Source organism: Hypanus sabinus, chromosome 14 (assembly GCF_030144855.1).
Source record: "Hypanus sabinus isolate sHypSab1 chromosome 14, sHypSab1.hap1, whole genome shotgun sequence".
Lineage (NCBI taxonomy): Eukaryota > Metazoa > Chordata > Chondrichthyes > Myliobatiformes > Dasyatidae > Hypanus > Hypanus sabinus.
The window spans coordinates 77,309,050-77,333,211 of NC_082719.1; the positions used below are offsets into that span (position 1 = coordinate 77,309,050).

Sequence of the window (24,162 nt, forward strand, 5' to 3'; positions counted from 1 at the left end):
GAAGCTTCAGGATGAAACTGGGGCAGACAATTTTCTTTCCATCAGATCTTGTCTACTCAAGGTGTTCTTGAAGTTATTCAATTTGTTAAATCTCAGCAAGAAACTTCAAAGATGATTTTCTCAATCCTTCACTTGTTGTAGCCACCAGGATAACCCTGAGGAATCTATATTTGCAGCCTCTCATAGAATGTTGCTATGAAATGGCATTCACCAATAACCTGCTCTTCAAAGTTCAGGCTGATTTCTATCAATGCCATTCAGTCCCAGGCGCATTACAATCCTGATCCAATATGGTTAGAAGAGCTATATTGCAACTTCGTTCACAGGTTTGATATTCATGGGAACCAGGGTCGAATTAAGGCAAATACGAGGAAATCTGCAGATGCTGGAAATTCAAGCAACACACACAAAATGCTGGTGGAATGCAGCAGGGCATCTATAGGGATGCCCCAAGGGGCTCGGCCCAAAACGTTGACAGCGCTTCTCCCTATAGATGCTGTCTATAGATGCTGCGTTCCACCAGCACTTGGAGGGTGGAATTAAATTGGGTGGCACTGGGAGAACCTGCTTTTTCTGTCAGACTGAGCGTAGGTGCCATTCAGCGCTCAAAACAGTCCTTCCAGGTGAGGCAACACTTCACCTGTGAGCCTGTTGGGGGTCATCAAATGTATCCAGTACTCCTGGTGTGTCCTTTTGTATATCGGTGAGACTGCTTCGCCGAGCACCAACACTCCATCTGCCAGAAAAAGCAGGATCTCCCAGTGGCCTCCCATTTTAATACCACTTCCCATTCCCATTCTGACATGTCCAGCCGGGGCTTCCTCTACTGTCGTGATGAGGCCACGCTCAGGTTGGAGGAGCATCACCTTGTATTCAGTCTGGGCAGCCTCCTACCTGATGGCATGAACATTGATTTCTCGAACGTCCAGTAATGCCGCCCTCTATTCCTCATCCCCTTTTCCCTCTCTCAACTTATCTGCTTACCTGCCCATTACCTCCTTCATCTGCTCTAACCTCTTTTCTTTCTTTCATGGCCTTCGGTCCTCTCCTATTAAATTCTCCCCTCTTCAGCCCTGTATCTCTTTCACCAATCAACTTCCCAGCTCTTTCCTTGTGTTCCTCCCTCCCCTCCCCACCTCTGCTTCTTTTCTCCAGTCCTGCTGAAGGGTCTTGGCCTGAAATAATGACTGTACTCTTGTCCATAGGTGCTGCCTAGCCTGCTGAGATCAACCAGCAGTGGGAATTGAACCCCACTGATAATCGTTGCTGCTGCAAAACGTTTGTGCTAACTGCTACACTATGTCACCTTCATGGTCAATCTCATGGAAAATGTACAGACTGTCACTCTCCTAACTCTAGCACTCTGAAGAAATTATTCAGAGGTTAAAGCTTTTAATGTCACATGAGGAGGTCTGTTACCTTTTATAGACAGAACTACAGTCACATCTGATGCTTTGTTTGTCAGGGTCAATGTCACCTTGACTGGCTTAACCTTTGGATTAAACCACACATTTGAGTGGATATCCCTGTTTATTATTCTTCCACACATTTCATTACTAAGGAGGTAACAGAGAACCTCCATGAGGAAACGAGATGTTGTTTCCCTTATCATGAGCATGAGCTGATCAGGCACAAGGTTCAGGATCGGACACTGTACTGACTGCAATGGGAATGGTAGGACACAAAGGAAAAACACAAACCTTTATTGAATATAGTTTCTGTTGAGATTTCACCTCAGATCAAATTGAAGTGTTTTGAAAAGAATATTCTGACATGGTTATTTTTAAATTCGAAGGACATCAGATGTTTTCTGCATGTTTGTAGCAAGTCAACTATTATGGACTTCGACTCCCAAAATACAATAGAATTCTCTTACACTTGCTATGTTAGCGCTGCATCTCAAGTCATGAAGTAAATTGGGATTAGTTGAAAATATGAAAAAACTGAGTGATTAACTTCTAATAAACTGATTGGGGCAGATGGAGTACATCAAAGAATGGCTGATAAAATGACGGGTATTGAAGGGTGAACTATTGCTCTAAATAAGCTATGACTAATTAAGTACAAGGAAACCAGCAGGAGATTAGAAAATAATGTATTCCAGTTTGATTAAAACTTGTGTGCGTTATTATTCAAGCATATTTAACAAGAATAAAAGGAATAACCCCAAGTCAATATTGGGATTATGACATACTGGTCATGCCTAACAAATTTATTGCTCAAGCATTCATTCTTCTGAAAAATCTAGTTTGGCACTACACTATAAAGCATACAACTGCTATCTTGCTAATCTTAAGAAACACAATTCAGACTTCAGAAATGCATTTTTACTATTCCAAATTCCCGTTGTAAGCTTTGAGATTTATTAGCCTTGCTTTGGCTATCTTTGCAGGACTTTGCGGGCTGTGCAAGTGATTTATTCACAATGACATAATCATGCACTCCAAGAATTCATCCTTGCGAGCTGCCGTATCTCTTGACCACAGACACAACAGGTACTGCAGATGCTGGAAATCTAGAGCAATACACAAAATGTTTTGGCGGAGCTCAGCAGGTCAAGCAGCATCTATGGATGGGAATAAACCATTGATATTTTGGGCTGAGATCGCTCATCTTGAACATTCTGAGCAGAATGGAAAAGAAAAGAGTGATGGAGTTTTGTACTGGCCCAGGCTGTGTGGTTATGATATCATAAACACCTCACATTCAGTCTGGAACTGACAGTATGAACATTGATTTCTCTATCTTCCAGTCATTTCTCCACCCTCCTCATTCTCTCCTGTCCCGTTCCCCACTCTGGCTCCTCATACCCCTTCTCTTCTCCTCACCTGTCTATCACTCCCCTCTGGTGCCTCTCCTGCCTCCCTTTCTTCTTTTGTTCACTCTCCTCTCTTATCATATTCCTCCTTCTTCAGCCCTTTACCTTTTCCACCTATCACCTCCCAGCTTCTCACTTCATTCTTCCTCCCCATACACCTACCTTCTACCTCACCTTCCAGCTTGTAATCCTTTCCCTCCCCCACCTTCTTAATCTGAATTCTTCTCTTTCCAGTCCTGATGAAGGGTCTTTACCTGAAATGCCGACTGTTCATTACTCTCTGTAGATGCTGCCTGACCTGCTGAGTTCCTCCAGCATTTTGTTTATGTTGCTCTGGGTTGTGATACTCTGTTCATTAGAAACCAGCTGCATGTTCATTCTTGCTTAAGTAATAATAGATCTCTAACAAATTATCTTGCAATGATAGAAACATTGGCTGTGCCATTAAAAGCTTAAAATAATTTAATCTATAAAATTGTTTCTTTCTATTTATTTTAGTTATTAATGTGTAGATTTAACTTAGTGTTTATAATTGTTTATGTCGGTAACCAAATGTCTTCCACAATCTATAATGATAATGTAATCAATTGCATATAAATCTGCTCTTTGTTAGAAATAAAATCATCATCATCAGACAAGCAGAGAATATGGTTGTCCTACTCACTTTATCAAAACCCTTCATAATTTTAGAACATTTGGCAAGGTGAGAGTAAGCGTTTGGCATGGACTAGAAGGGCCGAGATGGCCTGTTTCCGTGCTGTAATTGTTATATGGTTATATGTCTTTATTCTTTCTGTTCCAATAGAACTTACACCATGCTCTTTAGTTTCTTCTTAAGACTATAGTTTCTTCAAGTTAATGAGGTAACTAATAAATAGATATTAAATACAAATTGCAGCTCAGGTATAGATGTAGAAACTAACTATCGTCAACAGGGCACATATGGCCTTTGAATGTTTGCCAGAAAATTACATCCTACAGAATAATACAATTCACCAGAAATCAGGTGTTCCCTTATGTCTGTCTTTACGGTTTCCAGGGCGTGAAAACGGTAAAGCTCCAAAGGTAAATGACACTCTAGTCAGGGGTCAGGGGTGAGATTTCAATCAAAGAAGTGAAGAAAAGGCAATTAATTTCTATACTTAATAAACAAATGGTTATATTGATAGATTTTTAGATGTAGAAGGAATATAGGGTTTTGGGACTGGTGCGAGCAAGTGGTGCTGAAGTAAAAGATTAGTCACTATTGAAAGATAGGAGTAGGTACAAGAGAACAAATGGCCTGTGCCTGTTTCTATTTCTTATATAAACTGAATGCAGACTCCCATCATTTAAAGTAGCAAGGCAGGTTGACAAGGACAGAAATTGAAAACCAAGCACTGACGTTGATTCCAGAGGAGGAAAAATTCAAAAGCAGAGCATTTCTATTGTTCAAATGTCGCTTTGTTCTTACAGCGGACTGCATGGGCCTTTGGTTCCCATATTACAAAATAAAAGAGGGGCATTGGCGAAGATGCAAAAACATTTATAATAGCCAGAACTGAATGATTGTGTATGCCTGGAAAAGCAAAGCCAGCTGAAACACAAAGTCCAAAGGCAGTCTTTAAAATTATGAAAGAATCTGAGAGGGGAGCTATTTGTGTATATGAGTGAGATCAAATGCAAGTATCCGAATTATGAGTTAAGGAATGGGGAGGGGGGCACCGCACAGGATCAAAATAATCTGCAGAAAGTTCTGAACTCAGTCGGCTCCATCATCCTTCCTTAGCTTCCAGGACACCTTTAAGGAGCAATGCCTCAAAGAAGTGCCATCCATCTTTAAGGGCCCCATCACCCAGGTCATGCCCCTTCTCATTACTACCTTCAGGGAGGAGGTACAGGAGCTTGAAGGCACATAATGATTCAGGAACAGCTTCTTCCTCTCTGCCATCAAATTTCTAAATTTCAAACCTCTTACTATAAATTTCTAAATTTCAAACTTCTTACTATAATTTAGTTCTTATTATTATGAATTGAAATGTACTGCTGTGTAACATAAAATTTTACAGCATATTCAATAATATTAAACCTATTCTGATTCTGTTAACAGTTAGAAGATTCATCAAGTACAGGCAAAGTATTTTTACATTGAAAATGTGAAACACATGCCACATGGAGTAGTCAGGGCAAACGGGTGAGTGGGAAAGGAGTACAATGAAATGCTGACTGGAGACTCAGTAGTGAGGGAGGGAGACAGACAGACAGGAGATTATGAGGCTGCCGAAGAAATGCCGGGATGGTGTCTTGTTTCCTGGAGTCCAGGATTAAGGATGTCTCTAAGTGGCTGCAGGAATCTCTTGAGGGGGAGGTTGAACAGCCAGAGGTTGTTGTACATGTTGATACAAACAACATAGGTAGAACAAGGGATTAGGTCATAGATTTACAGAGGCATAGAAAAGTACAGCACAGAAACAGGCCCTTCACAGATGTGCGGCTAAAGAGATGGTATGGGGGCAGGAGTTCAGGCCTTAGGTTATTGGGATCTTTTCTGCGATAAAAACAACCTGTACAAGAGGAGTGAGTCACACTTGAACTAGAGGGGCACTTATATCTTTGCAAGGAAATTTGCTATTGCCACTGGGGAGGGTTTAAACTAGATTGGCAAGGGGTAGGACTCAAGAGAGTGAAGTCAGTGATGGTATATATAGTATCAGGGCAGCCAAATTTACAGTGAACGGGCAGATCATGTTTTAAACTGCACCTGTTTCAATGTATGTGGCTTAACAGGTGAGGCGGATGAGCTGAGTATGTGGATTGCCTTTAGGAACTTGAATATCGTGGCTATAACAGAAACATGGCCGAGGAAAAGGAAATACCGGCAGCTTAATGCGTTTGCTGATGCTTTAGGCGTGAAAGAGGAACAGGTAAGAGAGGAGGGGTCATTGTCTTTTTTATAAGGGAGCACATAACAGCAGTAGCTGGAGAGGATTTTCTTGAAAGATCACCTAACAATGCCACTTAGGTAGAACTTGGAAATAAGAAGGGAATGATCACCCTGGTAGGGCTATATTATAGACACCTCTCCCTAATAGTCGGTGGGAACTTGAGGAGCAGATATGTTGACAAAATGTACATATTTGTGAGAATAGCAGAGTAGTACTAGTGGGAAATTTCAGTTTTCCCGATATTGACTGGGCTTCCCAGAGGGCAAGGGGCCTGGGTGGGGTAGGATTTGTGTGATGTGTGCTCACATGATATACAGAGAATCTTACTCAAGATGGAGTGATACTGGACCTCCACTTAAGGACTGAGATGGCAGTGGGGACCATTTTTGGATCCAGTGACCATATTTACATTACTTTTAAAACAGTTATGGGAAATAATAGAATTGCTCCAGAGATTAAAATCTTAAAGTTGACCAGGGTTAACTTTAAGGCGACTGGGCAGGATCTACCTGGGTTCACCTGGCCTACTCTGTTTAAAGACAAAGGAACAGCTAGATGAGAGGGGATCTTATTGAAACCTTTCGAATGTTGAAAGGCCTAGACAGAGTAGATGTGGAAAGGATATTTCCCATGGTGGGAGAGTCTAGGACAAGAGAGCACAGCCTCAGGATAGAGGGGTGTCCATTTAAAACAGAGATGCAAATAAATTTCTTTAGCTGAAGGGTGGTGAGTTAGTGGAATTTGTCACCACAGGCATCTGTGGAGATCAGGTCGTGGGATGTATTTAAGGTGGAGATTGATAGGTTCTTGATCGGACATGGCTTCAAAGGTTATGGGGAGAAGGCCAGGGAATGGGGCTGAGGAGGGGAGAAAAGGGATTGGCCAAAATTGACTGGTGGAGCGGACTTGATGGGCCAAATGGTCAAATTCTGCTCCTGTGTCTCATGGTCTTAAGAAGGGTAACAGAACAGGCCAGGGAACTAACATGCTATAACAGGCTTGACTTCAGTTGTCGGTAAGTTACTGGCTGGAATACTAAGGAACAAGATGTACCATCACTTAGATAGTCAAGGCTTAATCAGATGTCAACATTGTTTTATACGTGTGTGTGTGGGGGGTGGGGGGGGTTAGTAGGATGGGGTCATGTCTGAAAAATCTTTTGGAATTTCTCAAAGAGGTAACAAAGGTGATAGATGAATGTAAGGCATTTGATGTTTTCTATATTGACTTTGGTAAGGCCTCTGACAAGGTCCTGTATGGTAGGCTGATCTGGAAGTTTGGATCATTTGGAATCCAGGAGAAGATGACAAAGCAGATTCATATTTGACTTTAGGAAGCAGAGGGTGATGGATGAAGTTTGATTCTCCAACAGGAGGCCTGTAACCGGTGGGGGTGTGCCAGTGGTCAGTGTTAGCCACACAGGGATCTTTATTCCCTGCAGCACAGAAGAATGAGGTGTGACCTCATAAAAGTTTATAAAATCATGAGGGGTATGGATAAGGTAGATGGTTGTAATCTTTTTCCCAGGGCTGGGAGTCCAGAACTAGAGACCACAGATACCAGATAAGAGGGGAGAGAATTAAAAGAAACCTGAGAGGTAACCTAACACAGTACATGGAATGGGTTGCCAGAGGAAGTGGTCGAATTAGATACAATTGCAACATTTAAGAAGTATTTGGAAAGGTACTTAGCGGAGAGGGGTTTGGAGGTTTATGGGCTGAATACGGTCAACTAGGACTAGCAGGTCAGTGATATGGTCATTGGGCCAAGGGGCCTGTTTCTGTGCTGTATTCTATATTACTTTGGTGAGATAAATGTGTTGGAGGAGACTCATAGGCAATATAAACAGCACCTGTTGTGAGTTTGATGTAGTTCCGTGTAAATTTGATGGAGACATGGAGAATGGGGGTAAAGCAAAGCCAAATTCCTACTCCCCAGTCACCAACCAATCAAATGAGCACTGAAAAACAATGTTGGAAGTGCCAGAGGTAGTATATGCTTCACGCAAAATAAACATCTTCCCATTGGCTCCACCAATCTTCTTGGCTGTCTTAAAATTTTGTAATATAATAGTCTTGAGCATGACCTTTGCTTTTGTGACACTGCTTCCTAACATGAGTGGACATGTCCCAGTTTCTAAAAATCTGGACAAGGGGTTCTCCTAAGAGCTCTAACCGAACCATGCCTTTGAAAACACAATAGACTACAGATGTTGGAGCAACAATCTGCTGGTGGAGCTCAGCAGCTCAGACTCATACAGAATATCTTCCCTCTCTATGTAACCCTGATGCCAGATTTTGACCTGAAACATTGACAATTCTTTTCCCCCACAGTTGCTGCTCATGATGATGAGTTCCCCAGCAAATTCTTTATTGAACCATGTTTTATGCTGCCTGGTCAGCTGTAGGAAATATTGTGGGGTTGAAAGCACTTGGCTGCTTTGGCATATGGCAGCACTATTGATATGAGACAGATCAGTCCCTGAGAGGTCAAAGAATGTCACTTAATTCCATTTATTCCGTGCTGTAAAGGAATCTTCCAAGCAATTTCTCCATTTTCTGGGACCACCACTGGGGGCACTATTCGATGCAACTTCTGGAATAATATCCCAAAAATTTTGAGTATGATGGTATTCCTTGTAAAGTTTTAGCCACTGTTAAAAAGGGTTATTACATTAAAAAGTTACATTGCTTATATATTCTTTCATGTTCAGTTGAAATGTGTATGTTTGTAATCCCATTATCTATGTATCAATTTTATTTTGTTGATATTAATAACAATAGTAAAAAGATTGAAAGAGAAAAAAAAGTTACAGGACTGACATAGTTTTGTTGTTATGAACCCTTAAAACATTATGATTTAATCCAAGAGTGCTTATTCTTACTCCTTTGTTTGTTCTTTGGCTCTCACTTTTCTATCAAGTGAGACATTGCAGTCATTTATTCATGTGGCAAAATAGCCCTCACATCAAATAATAATCATCACATACCATTAGTGGATTAAGCTAGAGTCAGAAAAGGAAAACAGAAGGCCAGAAATAGAAAAACAAGTTTGATAAGGAAGAGGTGGCTTCAGTGTATGGACCTCTCACATATCACTTAATACACTAGGTCTCATACTCTGCATTATTTATCTAAAAGCACATCTCTCATCAATCTTTAATATTTTGACATCATATAAATCCTTTTGCATTGCCCATTTATATATGTAAATTTTAAAATCATATGGGGTACCCAAGTGGAGAAACAAGAAATTTAATAATAAACTTGAAAAGAGTTCTTGAACATATAGTCTTACAGTATTCTTTGGTTATTTTCAACCTCGTTCACAGACTCTTACCTTCTTCTAAGTAGCAGGGCCTGTTTGTTTTAATATACTTCATGGCTTAACCATAACACTCTTAGCTTTGACTCAGGAGGTGATGGGTTTGAGTCCAGTCCAGAGCCTTGAGCATAAGATCTAGGTTAATATTTCAGTGGTATGTTGGAGGTTTTGGATTTCAATTTACATTTTCAACCAACAACTTGTCTGTTCTTTTTGGGGGATATAAAATATCCTATTGCACTCCCAAGATATTCAACAATATTTTCCTGAGGCAGTTATTGCCTTATTTGATTCAGCTAAAAAAAGAAATGATCATCTTGGGTAGAAAGAGGTTTCTTCAGGTTTCTGATGCTTCCAGCTCCTTCCTGTTTGACAGTCAGCTAGAGTATGCCCCAGGGTGCTGGGAACCTTCAAACTTTTCTCATTGTTCAAATTTTGCATTCATATTTCTTTACAAGCACACACTCAGTGTCCACTTTATTAGGTATACCTGCTGTTAATGTAAATATCTAATCAATCAATCATATGTCAGCAACTCAATGCATAACAGCATGCAGATGTAGCCAAGAGGTACAGTTATTGTTCAGACTAAACATCAGAATGGGGAAGAAATGCAGTCTAAGTGATTTTGACAGTGGAATGATTGCTGATGCCAGATAGGGTGGTTTGAGTATCTCAGAAACTGCTGATTTTCTGGGATTTTCATGCACATGGGTCTCTAGAGTTTACAGAGAATGGTGTGAAAGACTAAGAAAAATGCACTATGCAGTGAGTGGCAGTTCTGTGGGTGAAAATGCTTTGTAATGAGGGAGGACAGAGAAGGATGGCTAGACTCGTTCAAGTTGACAAGAAGGCGACAATAACTCAGATAACCATGTATTACAACAGTTGATGTGCAGAAGAGCATCTTGGAACACAAAACATGTCGAACCTTGAAGTGGACAGCTTACTGCAGCAGAAGACCATGAGCATATGTTCAGTGGCCACATTATTAGGTACAGGAGATTGCAATTAAAATGGCCACTGAGTGTACAGTATGTACAGTACTTCATATTAATGTTGCTATACTAATTTATTATATTTTCCAAAACCAGAGGTTTGAATGTAGAACATGTGCATCAATGGTACTAAATATTAAAAAAAATACTTCACATACCACATAATTGACATGGCAATCACAGGTAGAAGCAACCACCAGTACCAATCTCCTTTGTTGGAAAATACAGCCATCAGAATGCCAACCAAGTTTCCATTGTATCCATAAAGACCGGCTTCAAGTGTAGATCTGAAACACAAACAACACAATGTATGTTCATAACCCCAAGTTAACAAAAATAAGTTCTAGGAGAGAATGGTTTTGTTCAGTTTAGATGAAAGGCTATTGGTCTGAACTAAAGGGCAGCTCAAGGGCACAGTTGGTAGAGCTACTGCTCAGTGTGCCAGAGATCTGGGTTCAATCCCGACCTCAGATGCCAGCTTTGTAGAGTTTGCACCTTCCCCTTATGACATGTGGGTTTCTCCTTGTCGGTCTGCTTTCCTCCTACATGCCAAAGTTCTGTGGATTGGTGAATTAGAAAGGCTATGATAAATAGCCTTTAATGTGCAGCTAACTCTTAGGATCTACGGGAAATGAGCAAGACTGCTCGGGGAATACAAATTGGCATTAGTATATGAGACAAATACAAGCGATTCTGTAGATGCTGGAAATCCACACATAAAATGCTGGAGAAACTCAGCAAGTCAGGCACCTTCTATAAACAACTGATGTTTCAGACCAAGATTCTTCATCAAGCTTAATATGGATTAGTGTAAAGAGGTGTCGATGGTTGACACAGACTTGGTGGGCTGAAGGGTTTGTTTCTGTGTTGTATCCCTGCGTATTTGTGTATGTTGGCTCAGTTTCTCTCCAGCAAGACTGACGGCCTTGGAATAGAAAGGGTCCAAGCAACAAGGTACAAAATTAGTTAAGGAATTTTAATAAAAGAATGGGTGCTTAACTGTAGAGAGAGAGAGAAACTAAGGAGTTTGTTCATGTTTGATTCTGGGCTTCTGCCTTTTATTATTTGAAATAATAACTTGGGGTGTAGGCCCAAATTAAGAATCTGTTAATGAAGCAAACCTTTAAAAGATGATAAAAAATAAGAAAGATAGCAAGAAATTCCAGGCAAGTGCCTTGAGAGGTCTATTAGCAGAATAGATGGTAAGTGAAATTGAATACATCCAGTTCTAAGGAAAATGTGAAGTAGAAAATAATTGCAATATGTTGTTCATGAACTTCCTCAATAAAGGTCAAGGTAATGAAAGTAACTAGTTTATGGAAATACTTAAGCCATCTGTTATTTAACAAATCTATAAACTATAATTTCAGAATCAGGCTAGGTTTTCCAATGAAGGCAAATGTTCATGCTATAAACTGTCTCACAATTTAAACCTCCCATACATAAATATAGATCACAAGCATTAAAACACTTCAAAGTCTTAAAATTGTTAAGGAGCAAACACATATTAGCACAATACATTTACCTGTTCTGACTGAGCACAACTGCTGCCAGAGTTGAGAACACAGTGCCCACAATGCTATTCAGTGCCCACCACGGATTATGCAAAATTAAACCGGCCAAGATAATAATCCCACTTAATGAATTGTTGACAAACATCACCTGAGCAATTCCACGCAAGTTCCAGTCAATGAAACGAAGGAGAATATTTTGTTCTGTAATGTTTTTAGAAAAAGATTTTAGAACATCCATTTTGTGCACATGACATTCACATAATGCATCCAAGTTACTTCCAGAGTAAAGTTAAAATGCAAGTTGAAATGAACATGCTTGATAATGTTTGAATCTTAAAACTACTGGTCTGCTCAATGTATATCTTCATTGCCCAAAAGGCTTTGAATGAGCCATGCAATACTTAACAGAATATGGGCAGAATCTGAATCAGAATCAGGTTTATTATCACCGGCATGTATCATGAAATTTGTTAACTTAGCAACGGCAATACAATACATGATAACATAGAAAGAAAAAGAAATAAATAAGTAGATAAATTACAGTAAGTATATATATATGTATATTAAACAGATTAAAATAGTGCAAAACAGAAATAATATATGTAAAGGAAAAGTGAAGTAATGGCAGAGGGAAAGAAGCTATTTCTGAATCACTGAGTTGGTGCCTTCAGGCTTCTGTATCTCCTCCCTGATGGCAACAGTGAGAAGAGGGCATGTCCTGGGTGATGGGGGTCCTTAATAATGGACCCCGCTTTTCTGAGGTACTGCTTCAACTGAGATTTATGTGTTACAGTGTTTTTCTACATGACATGGTCGCAGGATCACGAGGACTCGGCTCTTGCTAATACCCTCCAGCGGATCAGCTTCTGAGGAAGAGGAGGCCAAGAGGAAGAAAGGAGAAATCTAGCCCCAGAACTCTCTGTACGAGTTCTGAATGTAGCACTAAATCATCATTCAGCAGATCTATCCTGTTCATAAATCAATAGTCGCTATTTGATCCTTTCTCCTGTTGCTGACCCATCGCAGCTCCCAAAATTCCGAAATAAATAAACTCAAAACAAATGTATACATCAAACCATCACACGCACACATCAACCAATTACCACCGAGCATTCTCCTGAGGGGTTTGGGCCTATGCATGTCCTGGAACTCTAGATTACTGATGAAGGGTCTCGGCTGGAAATATTGACTGTTTATTCCCATCCATCGATGCAGTCTGACCTGCTGATCTCCTCCAGCACATTGTGTGAGTTGCTCTAGATGTCTAGCATCTGCAGTACCTCTTGTGCCCTGGAACACCAATATATAACTGCAGTGTGGCTTTCAGGTGAGATGGCCAACAGTAAGGGTCATGGCATTAGTAATGATTGTGACGCTACTTTAAAAAAGTACAAAATGCACGCTGGTCCCTACAATGCCTGATAGTTATATTTTCTAGCTTTACAGCCAACTAAATTTGAGGAGGCAGCAAGGAAATATCATTTGGCTATATAAATCTTTTTTTGTGTGGTTGTGAGTCATTCTGATTCACTGTGGAAGATTATTTTTAGCAGTTCCTGGAACTTCTTGCTGGGATGATCAGTCCAAGGCAGGTTTAAGTTTAAGATGGAGGTCAGATTTTGCTGATGGTGCTTCTGAACTCCGCACAAGGGACACCAAATGGATTGGATGTCGACTTTGTGCAAAACCTCCACTGAGATTGCACGCATGACCAGGTGCTTCCATTGTCCCAGCTGTTTAATTCACTCAGCTCACCCTCTCCCTGGCTTTCATTGCTTTTCCCCAGCAAGTTCAACAGCTTGTGAAAAAGCAGCTTATTTCTCAACATGACACATGACTACTCCAAATCAGCACTAAACTTGACAATGTCATGTAATGATTCAGCTACTTCCAAATATACCTCCTCTGAAGTCACCTTTTGTTTCTTTGCTTCCACCATAACACCCACTTTTGGCTTGCAACATCATCCTTATTGTCATCTAACCTTTCCTACATTCCATAATACTACAGACTCTCCTTTTGTTCTTTCTCCATTCAGTCTTTCTCTGCATTTGAAAGCACTTCACTTACTTATTTAAAACAGAAAATTCTGCAGATGCTGGAGATCCAGAGTAACACACACAAAATGCTGGAGGAACTCAATGGGTCAGGCAGCATCTATGGAATTCGACCCGGAAACGTCAACTCTTTATTTCTTTTGTGAGCTGCTGAGCTTCTGGAGCATTTTGTGTGTGTTACTTATTTACTTATCTATTATCTGTTCCTGTTCTGCTGAAAAGTTACGGACCTAAAGTGCTTACTCTACTTGTGTGCAAGTTCTGCTTATCAGTTGAGCAACGTGAGCATTTTCTGTCCTGTGTCAAATCTGCAATATTTGCAACATATGGCATCATCTGCAACTTTTTTAGTTTGCCATGTATACTGTTTTTACTGGGCACTCTGGGTCCTGTTCATTAATTGGTGTAAGATGATCCAGGTTTATTTTCCTCTTCTCAACAGAGTGTTCTTAAGATGGCTTTCCCTGAAGGCACGAAATTGAGCTTAGTGAACAAAGGATTCCTGATGAACAGACATTGATCTGAAACATTCACTCAGTTGCTCTATCCATCCATGCTGCCTGATCTGCTGTGCATTTCTCTGCTATGGTTCTTCTGTCTTCCAATTGTTAAAGGAGATCTTGAGCAGTAAAACTACATGGACGCTATAATACAGAAGACGGCCATTTTTCACATTTGTCTTGATTATTATCTTTCAAACAAATATGAACCTAATCCAATATGCCTTGAACATTTCAATAATCCTGCAAATATTTTCTTACAATGCATCTATGGACTCAGGTTCTTATTTAGCTATGTCTTTTTGGGAGAAATTGTGCTGTGACCTAACAGTCCACGATTAAAGTAGGTACGCAAAAAATTAATGTCGCAATTGCCCTGATGCTTTACAAACTTTTATTTCACTGGTAGATTTGGCTTTGAACACAAGTTGAAGCATGATGTTAATATATCTCAATAGTTACCCATGGAGTATGTTGAAAAAGAATTAGGGATCACGTACTGTTCATACATACATACATAGAACGCAGAATAATATCGGGTGAAAAGTTGAAATATCTTAGGGGAGTGTGAAGGGGAACTTCTTCCCTCAGAGGGTGGTGTGAGTGTGAAACGATCTATTAGTCTACAGCATAAGGACAGGCCCTACAGCCCATGACATCTGTGCTGATTCTGATGCCAGTTTTAGCTGCACATCTGCCTGTACGTGTTCCAACTCCCTCTATTTGCTATCGGTTCATATGTCAGTCTAATTTTACTATTGCAACTCCTACTATCCCCCCCTCCCCCCAGCAGTGCATTCCAGGCACCTACCAATATCTGAGTAAAAAATCTTGCCTTGTAAATCTCCTTAAACTTTCCTCTTACCTCTCATATTTGGCATTGCCACTCAGCGAAAAACTTAATCCAAGTAAATTTCTGATTCAAGCAAAATACAGTAAACCTTAATTTCCAAACAACCACTGAAAATTCAATCTTTATTTGTGGGGTCTTTGTTTGTAATCTAATGATTGTTGAAAACTGAAAAAAATCCCTTTCTGTACTTTTGACCTTTCTCTTTCAATCGCATCTTGCTTCTTATTAAATTTTGCTTCCTGTTGACAATTTTATAATTAATTAAATATTCTAATTTATATTTCCTGGTTTTGAATGGCTAATTAGTTTAAGTGCCTTTATCTTTGTTTACTTGTTCCTACACACCAAATACCCTTATGAGCATGGCAGATTGAATATTATCTGCAGGAATGATAAAAAGCCATTCAAATGCCTGCCAAAGGTTAGCAAGCAGCACTAAGTGTACTGGACAGCAAGTCCCATGATCTCACACCTGACTGCTTGCATCAGCAGTATCTTCCAAAGCTATTTAACAATAATAATTTTATTGTCTGGTCTAAATCTTTGATACTTAAGCTTAAATCTGTGGCCTCTGACTTTGGGAATTTTAATTTGCAAGCTATCTCTGACCATTCTGCCCCCTGTCCTTATAATTTTAAATCCTTCCACAGGGCATACTCTTTATTTTGCTTCAAAACCCTTGCTGGACAGCGTTCACTGTCCACCAGGTACAATTTAACTGATGTTTTATTGCTCTGCTATAAATTGCTGTATTTCATATTTACTGACATTAAAATCCTCCTGCCATTTCTTTGCTCTGTTCACCTTCTTCTCAATTCCCATTTGAAATTTCTCAGATTTATTTATTTCGTTCTGTCGAAGGGTCTCGGCCCAAAATGTCGACTGTCCTTTTTTCCATAGATGCTGCCTGGCCTTCTCAGTTCCTCCAGCATTTTGTGTATGTTGCTCATATTTCCAGCATCTGCAGATTTTCTCTTGTTTGCTATTTATTTTGTTCGCTAGTTTTGCTACAGTTTACAAAGAAATGGAATCAGGGTTGGAAAACACTTCGGCTAATAGGAACAACTAGTGTTACAAAGTGGAAGATAGGATTAGTGTAAATATAAACTCTGTGGTCAGATATGAAGGTGAGCAGTAGTCACTGTGTGAGGAATAATGATGGTGAATTTTAGTTAGGATTTTATCTGCATATTATATGGATTTTTAGTGCAGCATAATGCCATGTTCAATATTCAGTAAACTGGTTAAACATATTGGAAATGTACAGATTTACCATTTTGTGAGTTAAAGCAAAATTGAATCAGTGTCCTGACATTATGCCTGTATTTAGGGAACACTGTATAGCAGCAGGAAGGGATCCTCACCCTTTACTTAAGAAGATCATCAATTATCTGTAAGCTTGTTGGTGACTCATTTGAAAATAAACTGCTGAAGTTTACTGGGTATTGATATTTGATTAGCATGGGAGCATCAGCGGCCATTCATGCGACTAACAAAACTCACAGGTTAATCAAATTGAGAACATTGTGAACAAAGAAAGTGAACAAAGGCTGTTTTCTGAAAGGAGCAGGAGGAGAGGAAGTGGTTTTCTTAGCAGGAGACCTTACCCTTGAAGAGCCTTTGAACAGCAGTTTAACTATGTCCACCAGACAAGGGGATAATGCATCAGGAGACTATTTCTTGAAGTGCCAAGCACAGTGATCTGTCAACTTTGCGGTTCAACCACAACTATTCCTACAGTAACATTTTGCAGTTTCACCTATATTGATGTATATGGGAGATGGAGTAATAGAGTCTTAGCTTGTCCCAACATTTTCAAGATGCTTTCCTATTTGACTGTCTTTGACTCGTATCCTTAGTTTAAGCATTTCCTGTCCAAATAACTTTAAAATATTGTTATTGTACCTGCTTCAACTACTTTCTCTGGCAGCTAGTTCCATGTATTCACCACTCTCTGCATGAAAAAGTTACCTCTCAGATCCCTTTCAAATTTTTATCATCTCACATTAAATTTATGCCCTCTACTTTTTGATTTATTATCCCTGGAGTAAAGACAGTGTGCATTCACCCTAGCTACAGTATAGTCCTCTTGATTTTATGCACTGCTACAAAATCACCCTTTAATCTACTACCCTCCAAGGAATAAAGTCCCAGCCTACCTAGCCTCTCCCTACAACTTGGGCCCTCGAGTCTTGGCATCGTTCTCATAAATCTTCTTTGTACTCTTTCCAGCTTAATGATGTATCTCCCATAACAGGGTAACAAAACTGTAAACAATATTCCAGGTGCAGCCTCACCAACATCTTAGCCTGATATTCAAGGAGAGCTGAATTTCTCTCTCCTGGTGGAGAATATGTACACATGGATGCTCAGGGGTTCTGGACTTAGCAAAGGTGCGAAGTGCCATTCATCGTATCCAAGTTACCTTGATATTGTACAAACCTCAACCACTCTCTCTGGCAGCTAGTTTCACCTCTTCACCACCCACTGCATGAAAAGGAACTCATAGCCAGACTTTCCTGCTGGTTTACAGAATTTGCCTGATAACAAGGAAATCAGCATTTCCTTCATATCAGGTAAAGTCTGTAAACTAGCAGGGAATACTTGATACTAAGGAAATCAGCATGCATCGGTTCTGCAACAATCTCTTCTTTCACAAGACTATTGCACCAGACTAAAAGGTGGTGAACTTGGGATCAGGGTTACTCCATCAAGCACTTTGTTGCTGACATCATTTCAAAGAGCATGTGCAGATGGAGAGCGCAATGGAGTTCCAAGGCCCCTGTCACATCTTGTCACCCTGTAACCTTATCCTTCAATCTCTCTGAATTATGGAGGACAGCTTGTGTATAAATATCTCCAGCAGACTTCATCATGATCATCATGACTCCAGTATTTCTACTATTTTTTAAATGTTTCTTGATTGTACATAATGATTTTTTAATGTTCTATCGCTGAGCAGCAGTCAACCATCTGATTGGCCTATCAAAGTTCTCTTTGGAAACTAGTTGTCTTGATCAGCATTTCTAATCTGGCTATTGTTCACGATTACACTTAATTAAAAAAAATTTAACAGAAACATTCTGTCCACATGAACATCATAGCCTGGAACACTGTGGAATGAGTATATCTTGCTTTGTAATTCAGATAGAATATAAACATTTGTCATCACCTCATACATAATCTACAACTTGGCAAACAATGTTGGTACACACGGAAATTATGAGCTTTTTTAAATGGGGAAATGATTGGGAAATGTTGGCATAATATTTTATTTTCAAAGGGACCTGCATGTCCTTGTTCAGATGTCACTGAAAAATATTATGTAGGTGCAGTTGACAATTAGAGAATCAAATGGAAGAGTAGCCTTTTTTACTGCAGAATCTTGAGTGTAAGTATAAAAATGTTTTACTATAACTGTATTGGTCTGTGGTTAGACTGTATCTGGGCTACTGGGCACAATTTTGGACCCAAATAAATATGCAAGGAGTGCAGTGAAGATACACCAGCCTGCAATAGGTTAGTTGGTCTGCCAGATCTAGAAAGACTGTGCAGGGTAGGCCCCTATTCTGCAAGACTGAATTAGATCAAATTGAAATATGTTGGGTAGATACTGGAAGGAAGCTCACCCTTGCTAAGGAACTAGAACCTATTGAGCAAGTCTTAACTTAAAGTAAGTGGCGAGTCATTAGGATTGAAATGAAGGCATGTTTTCATTCAGGAGGTGAATCTGTGGGATTCTCTATTCCAAAGGACTGGGGAGTTTTGGCACTTATTGCATTCAACACTGGTATCAATAGATTTCTGGATACTAGAGGAATTGAGGACTAAGGGAACAGTGCAGGAGAAAGGAGTAGATATAGAATATAAGCCGATCTTGTTGAATGGCAGAGCAGGTTCTGTTAGTATTCAGTCTCTCACCTTATATATGTATACATTTTGCGTATTTCCTTATTTTACTTAAGTTAATAAAGACAAAACATCAACACAACAGCTTCTTACCTTTAAGCCAATTACCAAAATTGTTAATCTTATCAAGGAGGTCTACAAAATCTTCACAATTGCATTTGAAAGACTCAGCCTCTTTGATAGCTGTATTCTGTTCTTTAGATTCTGGTTGAATTTGGTGCAGGAATGTATTTGACTCCACCTAAAATTCACGATCATTTTCAGAATTTCCATAAAAAAAGCTCTTTAAAGTTAAGGACAGACTTAACAAAGTTAAGAACAAATGGCAATAACAATAACAATAAAGCTTAGAAATTTAAGATGTACCTCATAAATAACACTGTACCAAAAGAGCTTAGAACCCATTTATAACATAGGTGAGAACTATAATAACAGCTTGTGATCAAGAGTACTACTTCACGTAAGCATGTTTATTTTCATAAGGCATATTTACTTTTAATAGATTCAGTTTCAAGATTTTATTGTTGCTTTTTGATCACATCCCTCAATTCAGTTCATATAAACCAAAACCCTCTACTAAGAAAATCAAATATTTGCATGGATGTGCACTGAAACATGAACTTAATATAACTGAATCTGCAGTTCGTTATTTCATCTGTTGAATAAATTTAAATGAAAATGAAACACTAGAGATACAGTAATTTATAATGCACAATAAATAGCAACAGCTCTGATGTTCAGAGGGATCTTGTCGCTTCATGAAATTGGCAACCCAATTGATTAGGGTAATTATCAAGGTGTATGCATACTTGGCTACATTGTTTAGGACACTTGAGTACAGCTATGTGGAAGCTCATGTTGCAACTGCATAAAAATTTTGGTTAGGCCGCAACTGAGGGATTGTGTGCAGTTCTGGTTTCCGTACGGCGGGAAGATTATGGAGAAGCTGCAGAAGAGGCTCACCAGTTTACTACCTAAAATAGAGGAAATGATCTATAAGGAGAGGTTTGACAAAATTGGATTGTTTTTCTTGGGAGTGTCAGAAGCTGAAGGTCGACTTGACAGCAGCATATAAAATTATGAGCAGCATAGACAGGGTACATAGAGAATATTTCTGGTGGTGGAAATACCAAACACAACAGGGCATAGATTTTAGGAGGTAGAAAGAAAATTTAAAAGAGATTGGCAAGCAAGTTTGTTTTACAGAGACTGACAGGCGCTAAGAAAGCTCTGCCAAGGGAGGTAGTAGAAGCAGACACAATAGCAATATTTAAAAGGCATTTAGTCAGACACTTGAAGGGGCAGAGTATAGAGAGATACATGACATTGGTAGCCAGATGGGATTAGTGTAGAATTTAGAGATGTTATAACATAAAATAAGATGATATACAATTTATTTTCAAAAGAAGTGTTGGGGATATAGGGTTTGAAATTCTTCATTTTTGGCTTTATTGCATTGCTTTGATACCACTCCTGGTGTTTTGTGCTCTTCCACTATGTTTTTTCTGATCTTTATTAACATTTTCTTCACCCAGCTGTTCAAATTGATCCAAATTGTGGATCTTTGCCACTTTTTATGTAAGTCTATACTGTAGTCCTATTACTTACATTTGGGCAATTTTATGGGATGCAGACCAGTCACATGACAAATTTCATCCAACCTAAGTTTTGATGTTGAGACAAGCATTTTAATATGCTGTGATGTGATAAGAGACCATACACCATAAGTCATAGGAGCAGAATTAGGCCATTTGTCCCATTGTGTCTGCTCCACCATTGAATCATGGCTGATTCTTTTTTTTCTCCTCCTCTACCCCAATTCCCAGCCTTCTCCCCGTAACCTTTGATGCCATGTCCAATCCAGAACCTATCAATCTCTGCCTTAAATACACCCAACGACCTGGCCTCCACAGCTGCACGTGGCAACAAATTCCACAAATTCACCACCCTCGGGCTAAAGAAATTTCTCCGTATCTCTGTTTTGAATGGACACCCCTCTATCCAGAGGTTGTGCCCTCTTGTCCTAGACTCTCCCACCGTGGGAAACATCCTTTCCCCATCTACTCTGTCTAGACATTTCAATATTCAAAAGGCTTCAATGAGACCCCCTTCATTCTTCTAAATAACAACGAGGACAGACCCAGAGCCATCAGATGTTCCACATTTCCAGGAGATGTGATGCTGAATTAAAATTTAGCTAATTTTGAGTCATTCACTCTTCAAAATCAGACTATTTTTAACTTCAGTGTGAATTATTCAAATTTTAACTTCATACTTTTCCCGAGACTTCATATTTTTCATAAAATGAATGGCATGTTTGTCAATTTGTTCTATAATTTTTTTTACAATTAATACATAAAATGACTAAATAGCTTTTGGTGAGATATTTCGGTTAGTACAGCGCATGTTGGTAAATGCAACCACAGAAAAATTAGGATTGATGATTTTATAGTTTATTGTTAAATTTACACTATTGCAATGACACACATAATGAATTTAAAAGGCAAGGTATTTGTTTAGAAATTAAAGGAAAACAAATATGTGCATATACAGTATACCGCCTTTGGAATATCTTCCTTTATGAGTAGAGGAAGTTGTAGAAGTAGAACTCCCTTGTAAAAGTTTTAAAGTATACATAGGGCATTGTCCTCAGAAAAATGAGTCAAGCTTCAGAAACAGGTTTCTTGGCAATGTACCATTAACATACATCACATTTTAGGCGGCACGGTAGCGCAGCGGTTAGCTTAACGCTATGCCAGCTCGATTTCAAAGTTGATAGGTACATGGATAGTAGGGGTACGGAGGGCTGTGGTCCTGGTACAGGTCGATGAGACCCGGCAGTTCAAATGGTTCGGCATGAACTAGATGGGCCGAAGGGCCTGTTTCTCTGCTGTACTTCTCTATGTCTCTGGGAGTCTGTGATAGTGGTTCAATCGCCGCCGCTGTGGGTACTGAATTTGTACGTTTTCTCTGAGACCCGTGCCCACATTCCAGAGATTTACGGGTTAGGGGTAGTAAATTGGCGCCGGAAGCCGCGACACTTGCGGACTGTGCCCGTCACCATGTGCCGCATGTCACTGTACGTTCCGATGGCTGACCGTACACGTGACAAATAAAGCCAATCTTTATATACCTTTAATCTATAAACTCGTGCAAACCGTTTATGAGCTGCCACAATCACATCTCTTAGATTGGCAGCAGGATCAGTGAACGGGGAATGGTCACTGCATCCTACTCAAGCATCGCTGCTGAGCGGAACAGAACGCTCAGTTTCAGCCGGTTTACGCACGGTCATCTTCATCTTCCCATTTAGATCCCTCTTTGCCTGTCACTCCGTTTTCTTCGTGCTCTCACTGTACTCTCAACCCTCTGAAATCTCAGCACCCACTTGATTCTGGCCTCATAATCACCCCAGATTTCCACTTGCCCCTCACAGACAACTTAGTATTCAGCTGCCTTGTTGAGTTCTGGAATTCCCTGTCTTCAGCTCTGCCCCGTGCTAATCTTCTGGGCGCTATAAAACTCTTTGACAAAGCGTTCGGTCACTTCTCCCAATACTTCTTTTCCATGTCTGAAATTGCGGTATGATATAACTCTTCTGTGAAGTTGTTCTAACGGATGTTAAAGATGCTGAATGCATTGAAGCCGCATTTGGTTGCCACATTTTCCCCCCTTTGAAATCAGGATGGCACTTGCCCCCAGTGTGAATCTGTCGGACAGTGAGTGAAATCAAATCAGGAAATCAGCTGTAGCTGTCAAGGGAAAGCAAAGTAAAGCTGGCAGGTTTTATAGCGGGAAACAACTTACTGAATCCCATCTATCTCTGACCTACTAACACTGTGTCACAACTTCACAAGGCAAATCTACTTTTACTTGCACCCTAGTGTCTCCATGCCCCTTATCCTGACTAACTTCTGTTTCTTTTTTCTCCTAGGTCACAATGATAGTCCACTATTCCTTGAATTCCACGCGCCCCATGCAAGGTAAGCAATATATCTGAACAATTCACGTTTTATCCAACTGACAGCATAGATAGTATTCCTCTTTCTTCATTGCTTCGTGGTGTGCATTGAGGAGTTGCAGGCTGGCACCCAGGCGGGGTGCACACTTACCCCCATCCAACCTTCGCTGCCCCCTTTAGATCTGGCGCCGCTCATTTGCAACTTGACAGAGTGGGAGACATCACACGCGGAAGGAAACGGGCAGCGAGAAAGAAACCGTCATTTTGGTCAATTGAGTTCTTAATTAAAAATACACCAGAAACATAATCTAAATACTGCGCATTTACATACTAAAATTTAGAAAATGCAGACATGAAGTGCCAAATACCTGAGCCAGCCCGGCGTCACTCATGCCCCCTCTGATCATGCTGGAAGCGTACTGATGGAGTTGCTGCTATGACAGCTCAGTGTGAAATTTGTCACTAGCCGGAGCTAAATGCTGAAGTTTTGCTGGAGCATTCCCATTTGATTAACGTGGAACCGCGACAACCCACATGACTCTGCATAAAGCCAATTATGAAACTGCTTAAGCTCGGACAGCGGAAGGGAACAAGAAAGCCGAGAGGTGGCGGAAATTTTCAATCGGCGTTTGTTTAAGAGAGGGATGTATGCGCTCAGCGGGTGTGCTGCTACTGGGACAGTTTGGAAATGCCGACGAAGGGGGTATGGTGAAATCACACGGAAGGGCTGTTCCGCCAACTCAAATATCGATATGGAAATGATAGTGGAAAATAAAGCTTCATTTGATAATTTAGAGAATGTATTATTGTAATTGGCATGTCGGGCTTGTACAGATATCGTGGTGACCATTTAAGCTCCAACCAAGGGTCGGGGTCATTTTATGAAAGCCACCTCTTATAAAACTATAGTTGGTACTTTGCTGTTAAAGACTTTAGTGCTGCACACAAAGGGGACAAAAGGGTGCACTTTTAGTCAGATTGATATTTTAGTTACTTCACACATTTTTGCCTCTCCCTGGACCATCTCAGTGATATGCATAGACCTGATGCACCATCAATAACTCTCAGAGACGGGAGGCAAACAATAGGCTTTTATTAGCAATAAGAGGCCACGATTAGCAGCAAGAGACCACCGCACAACATCCTGGAGACTGGGGGAGGAGCAGTGCCTCCAATCGCCTTTATACAGGGGTCTGTGGCAGGAGCCACAGGAGCAGTCAGCAGGGGGGGGGGGGGGTGTCCAGACAGGTATATGTAGTTTACCACAAGACCCAATCCATGTGTTTGAGGAATCAATTGGACTT

At 40.2% G+C, this 24,162-nt stretch overlaps 1 protein-coding gene across 4 annotated transcripts in view; it reads right to left on the reverse strand.

Moving 5' to 3' along the window:
* The window catches only part of LOC132404899 (urea transporter 2-like), a 46,180-nt gene extending 22,731 nt beyond the window's left edge, over nt 1-23,449 (reverse strand). The window contains exons 1-4 of one of the 4 annotated variants that reach the window (XM_059989483.1): nt 23,227-23,449; nt 18,991-19,138; nt 11,590-11,779; nt 10,223-10,351 (exon numbers count right to left, since the gene is read on the reverse strand). In XM_059989483.1, coding sequence (XP_059845466.1) covers nt 10,223-10,351; nt 11,590-11,779; nt 18,991-19,138; nt 23,227-23,265 — 506 coding nt within the window. In that variant the 5' untranslated portion in view covers nt 23,266-23,449. The remainder of the gene's footprint in view (nt 1-10,222; nt 10,352-11,589; nt 11,780-18,990; nt 19,139-23,226) is intronic. The other 3 variants (XM_059989484.1, XM_059989485.1, XM_059989486.1) reach the window with 3 other exon arrangements.
* Nucleotides 23,450-24,162: the final 713 nt, after the last annotated feature.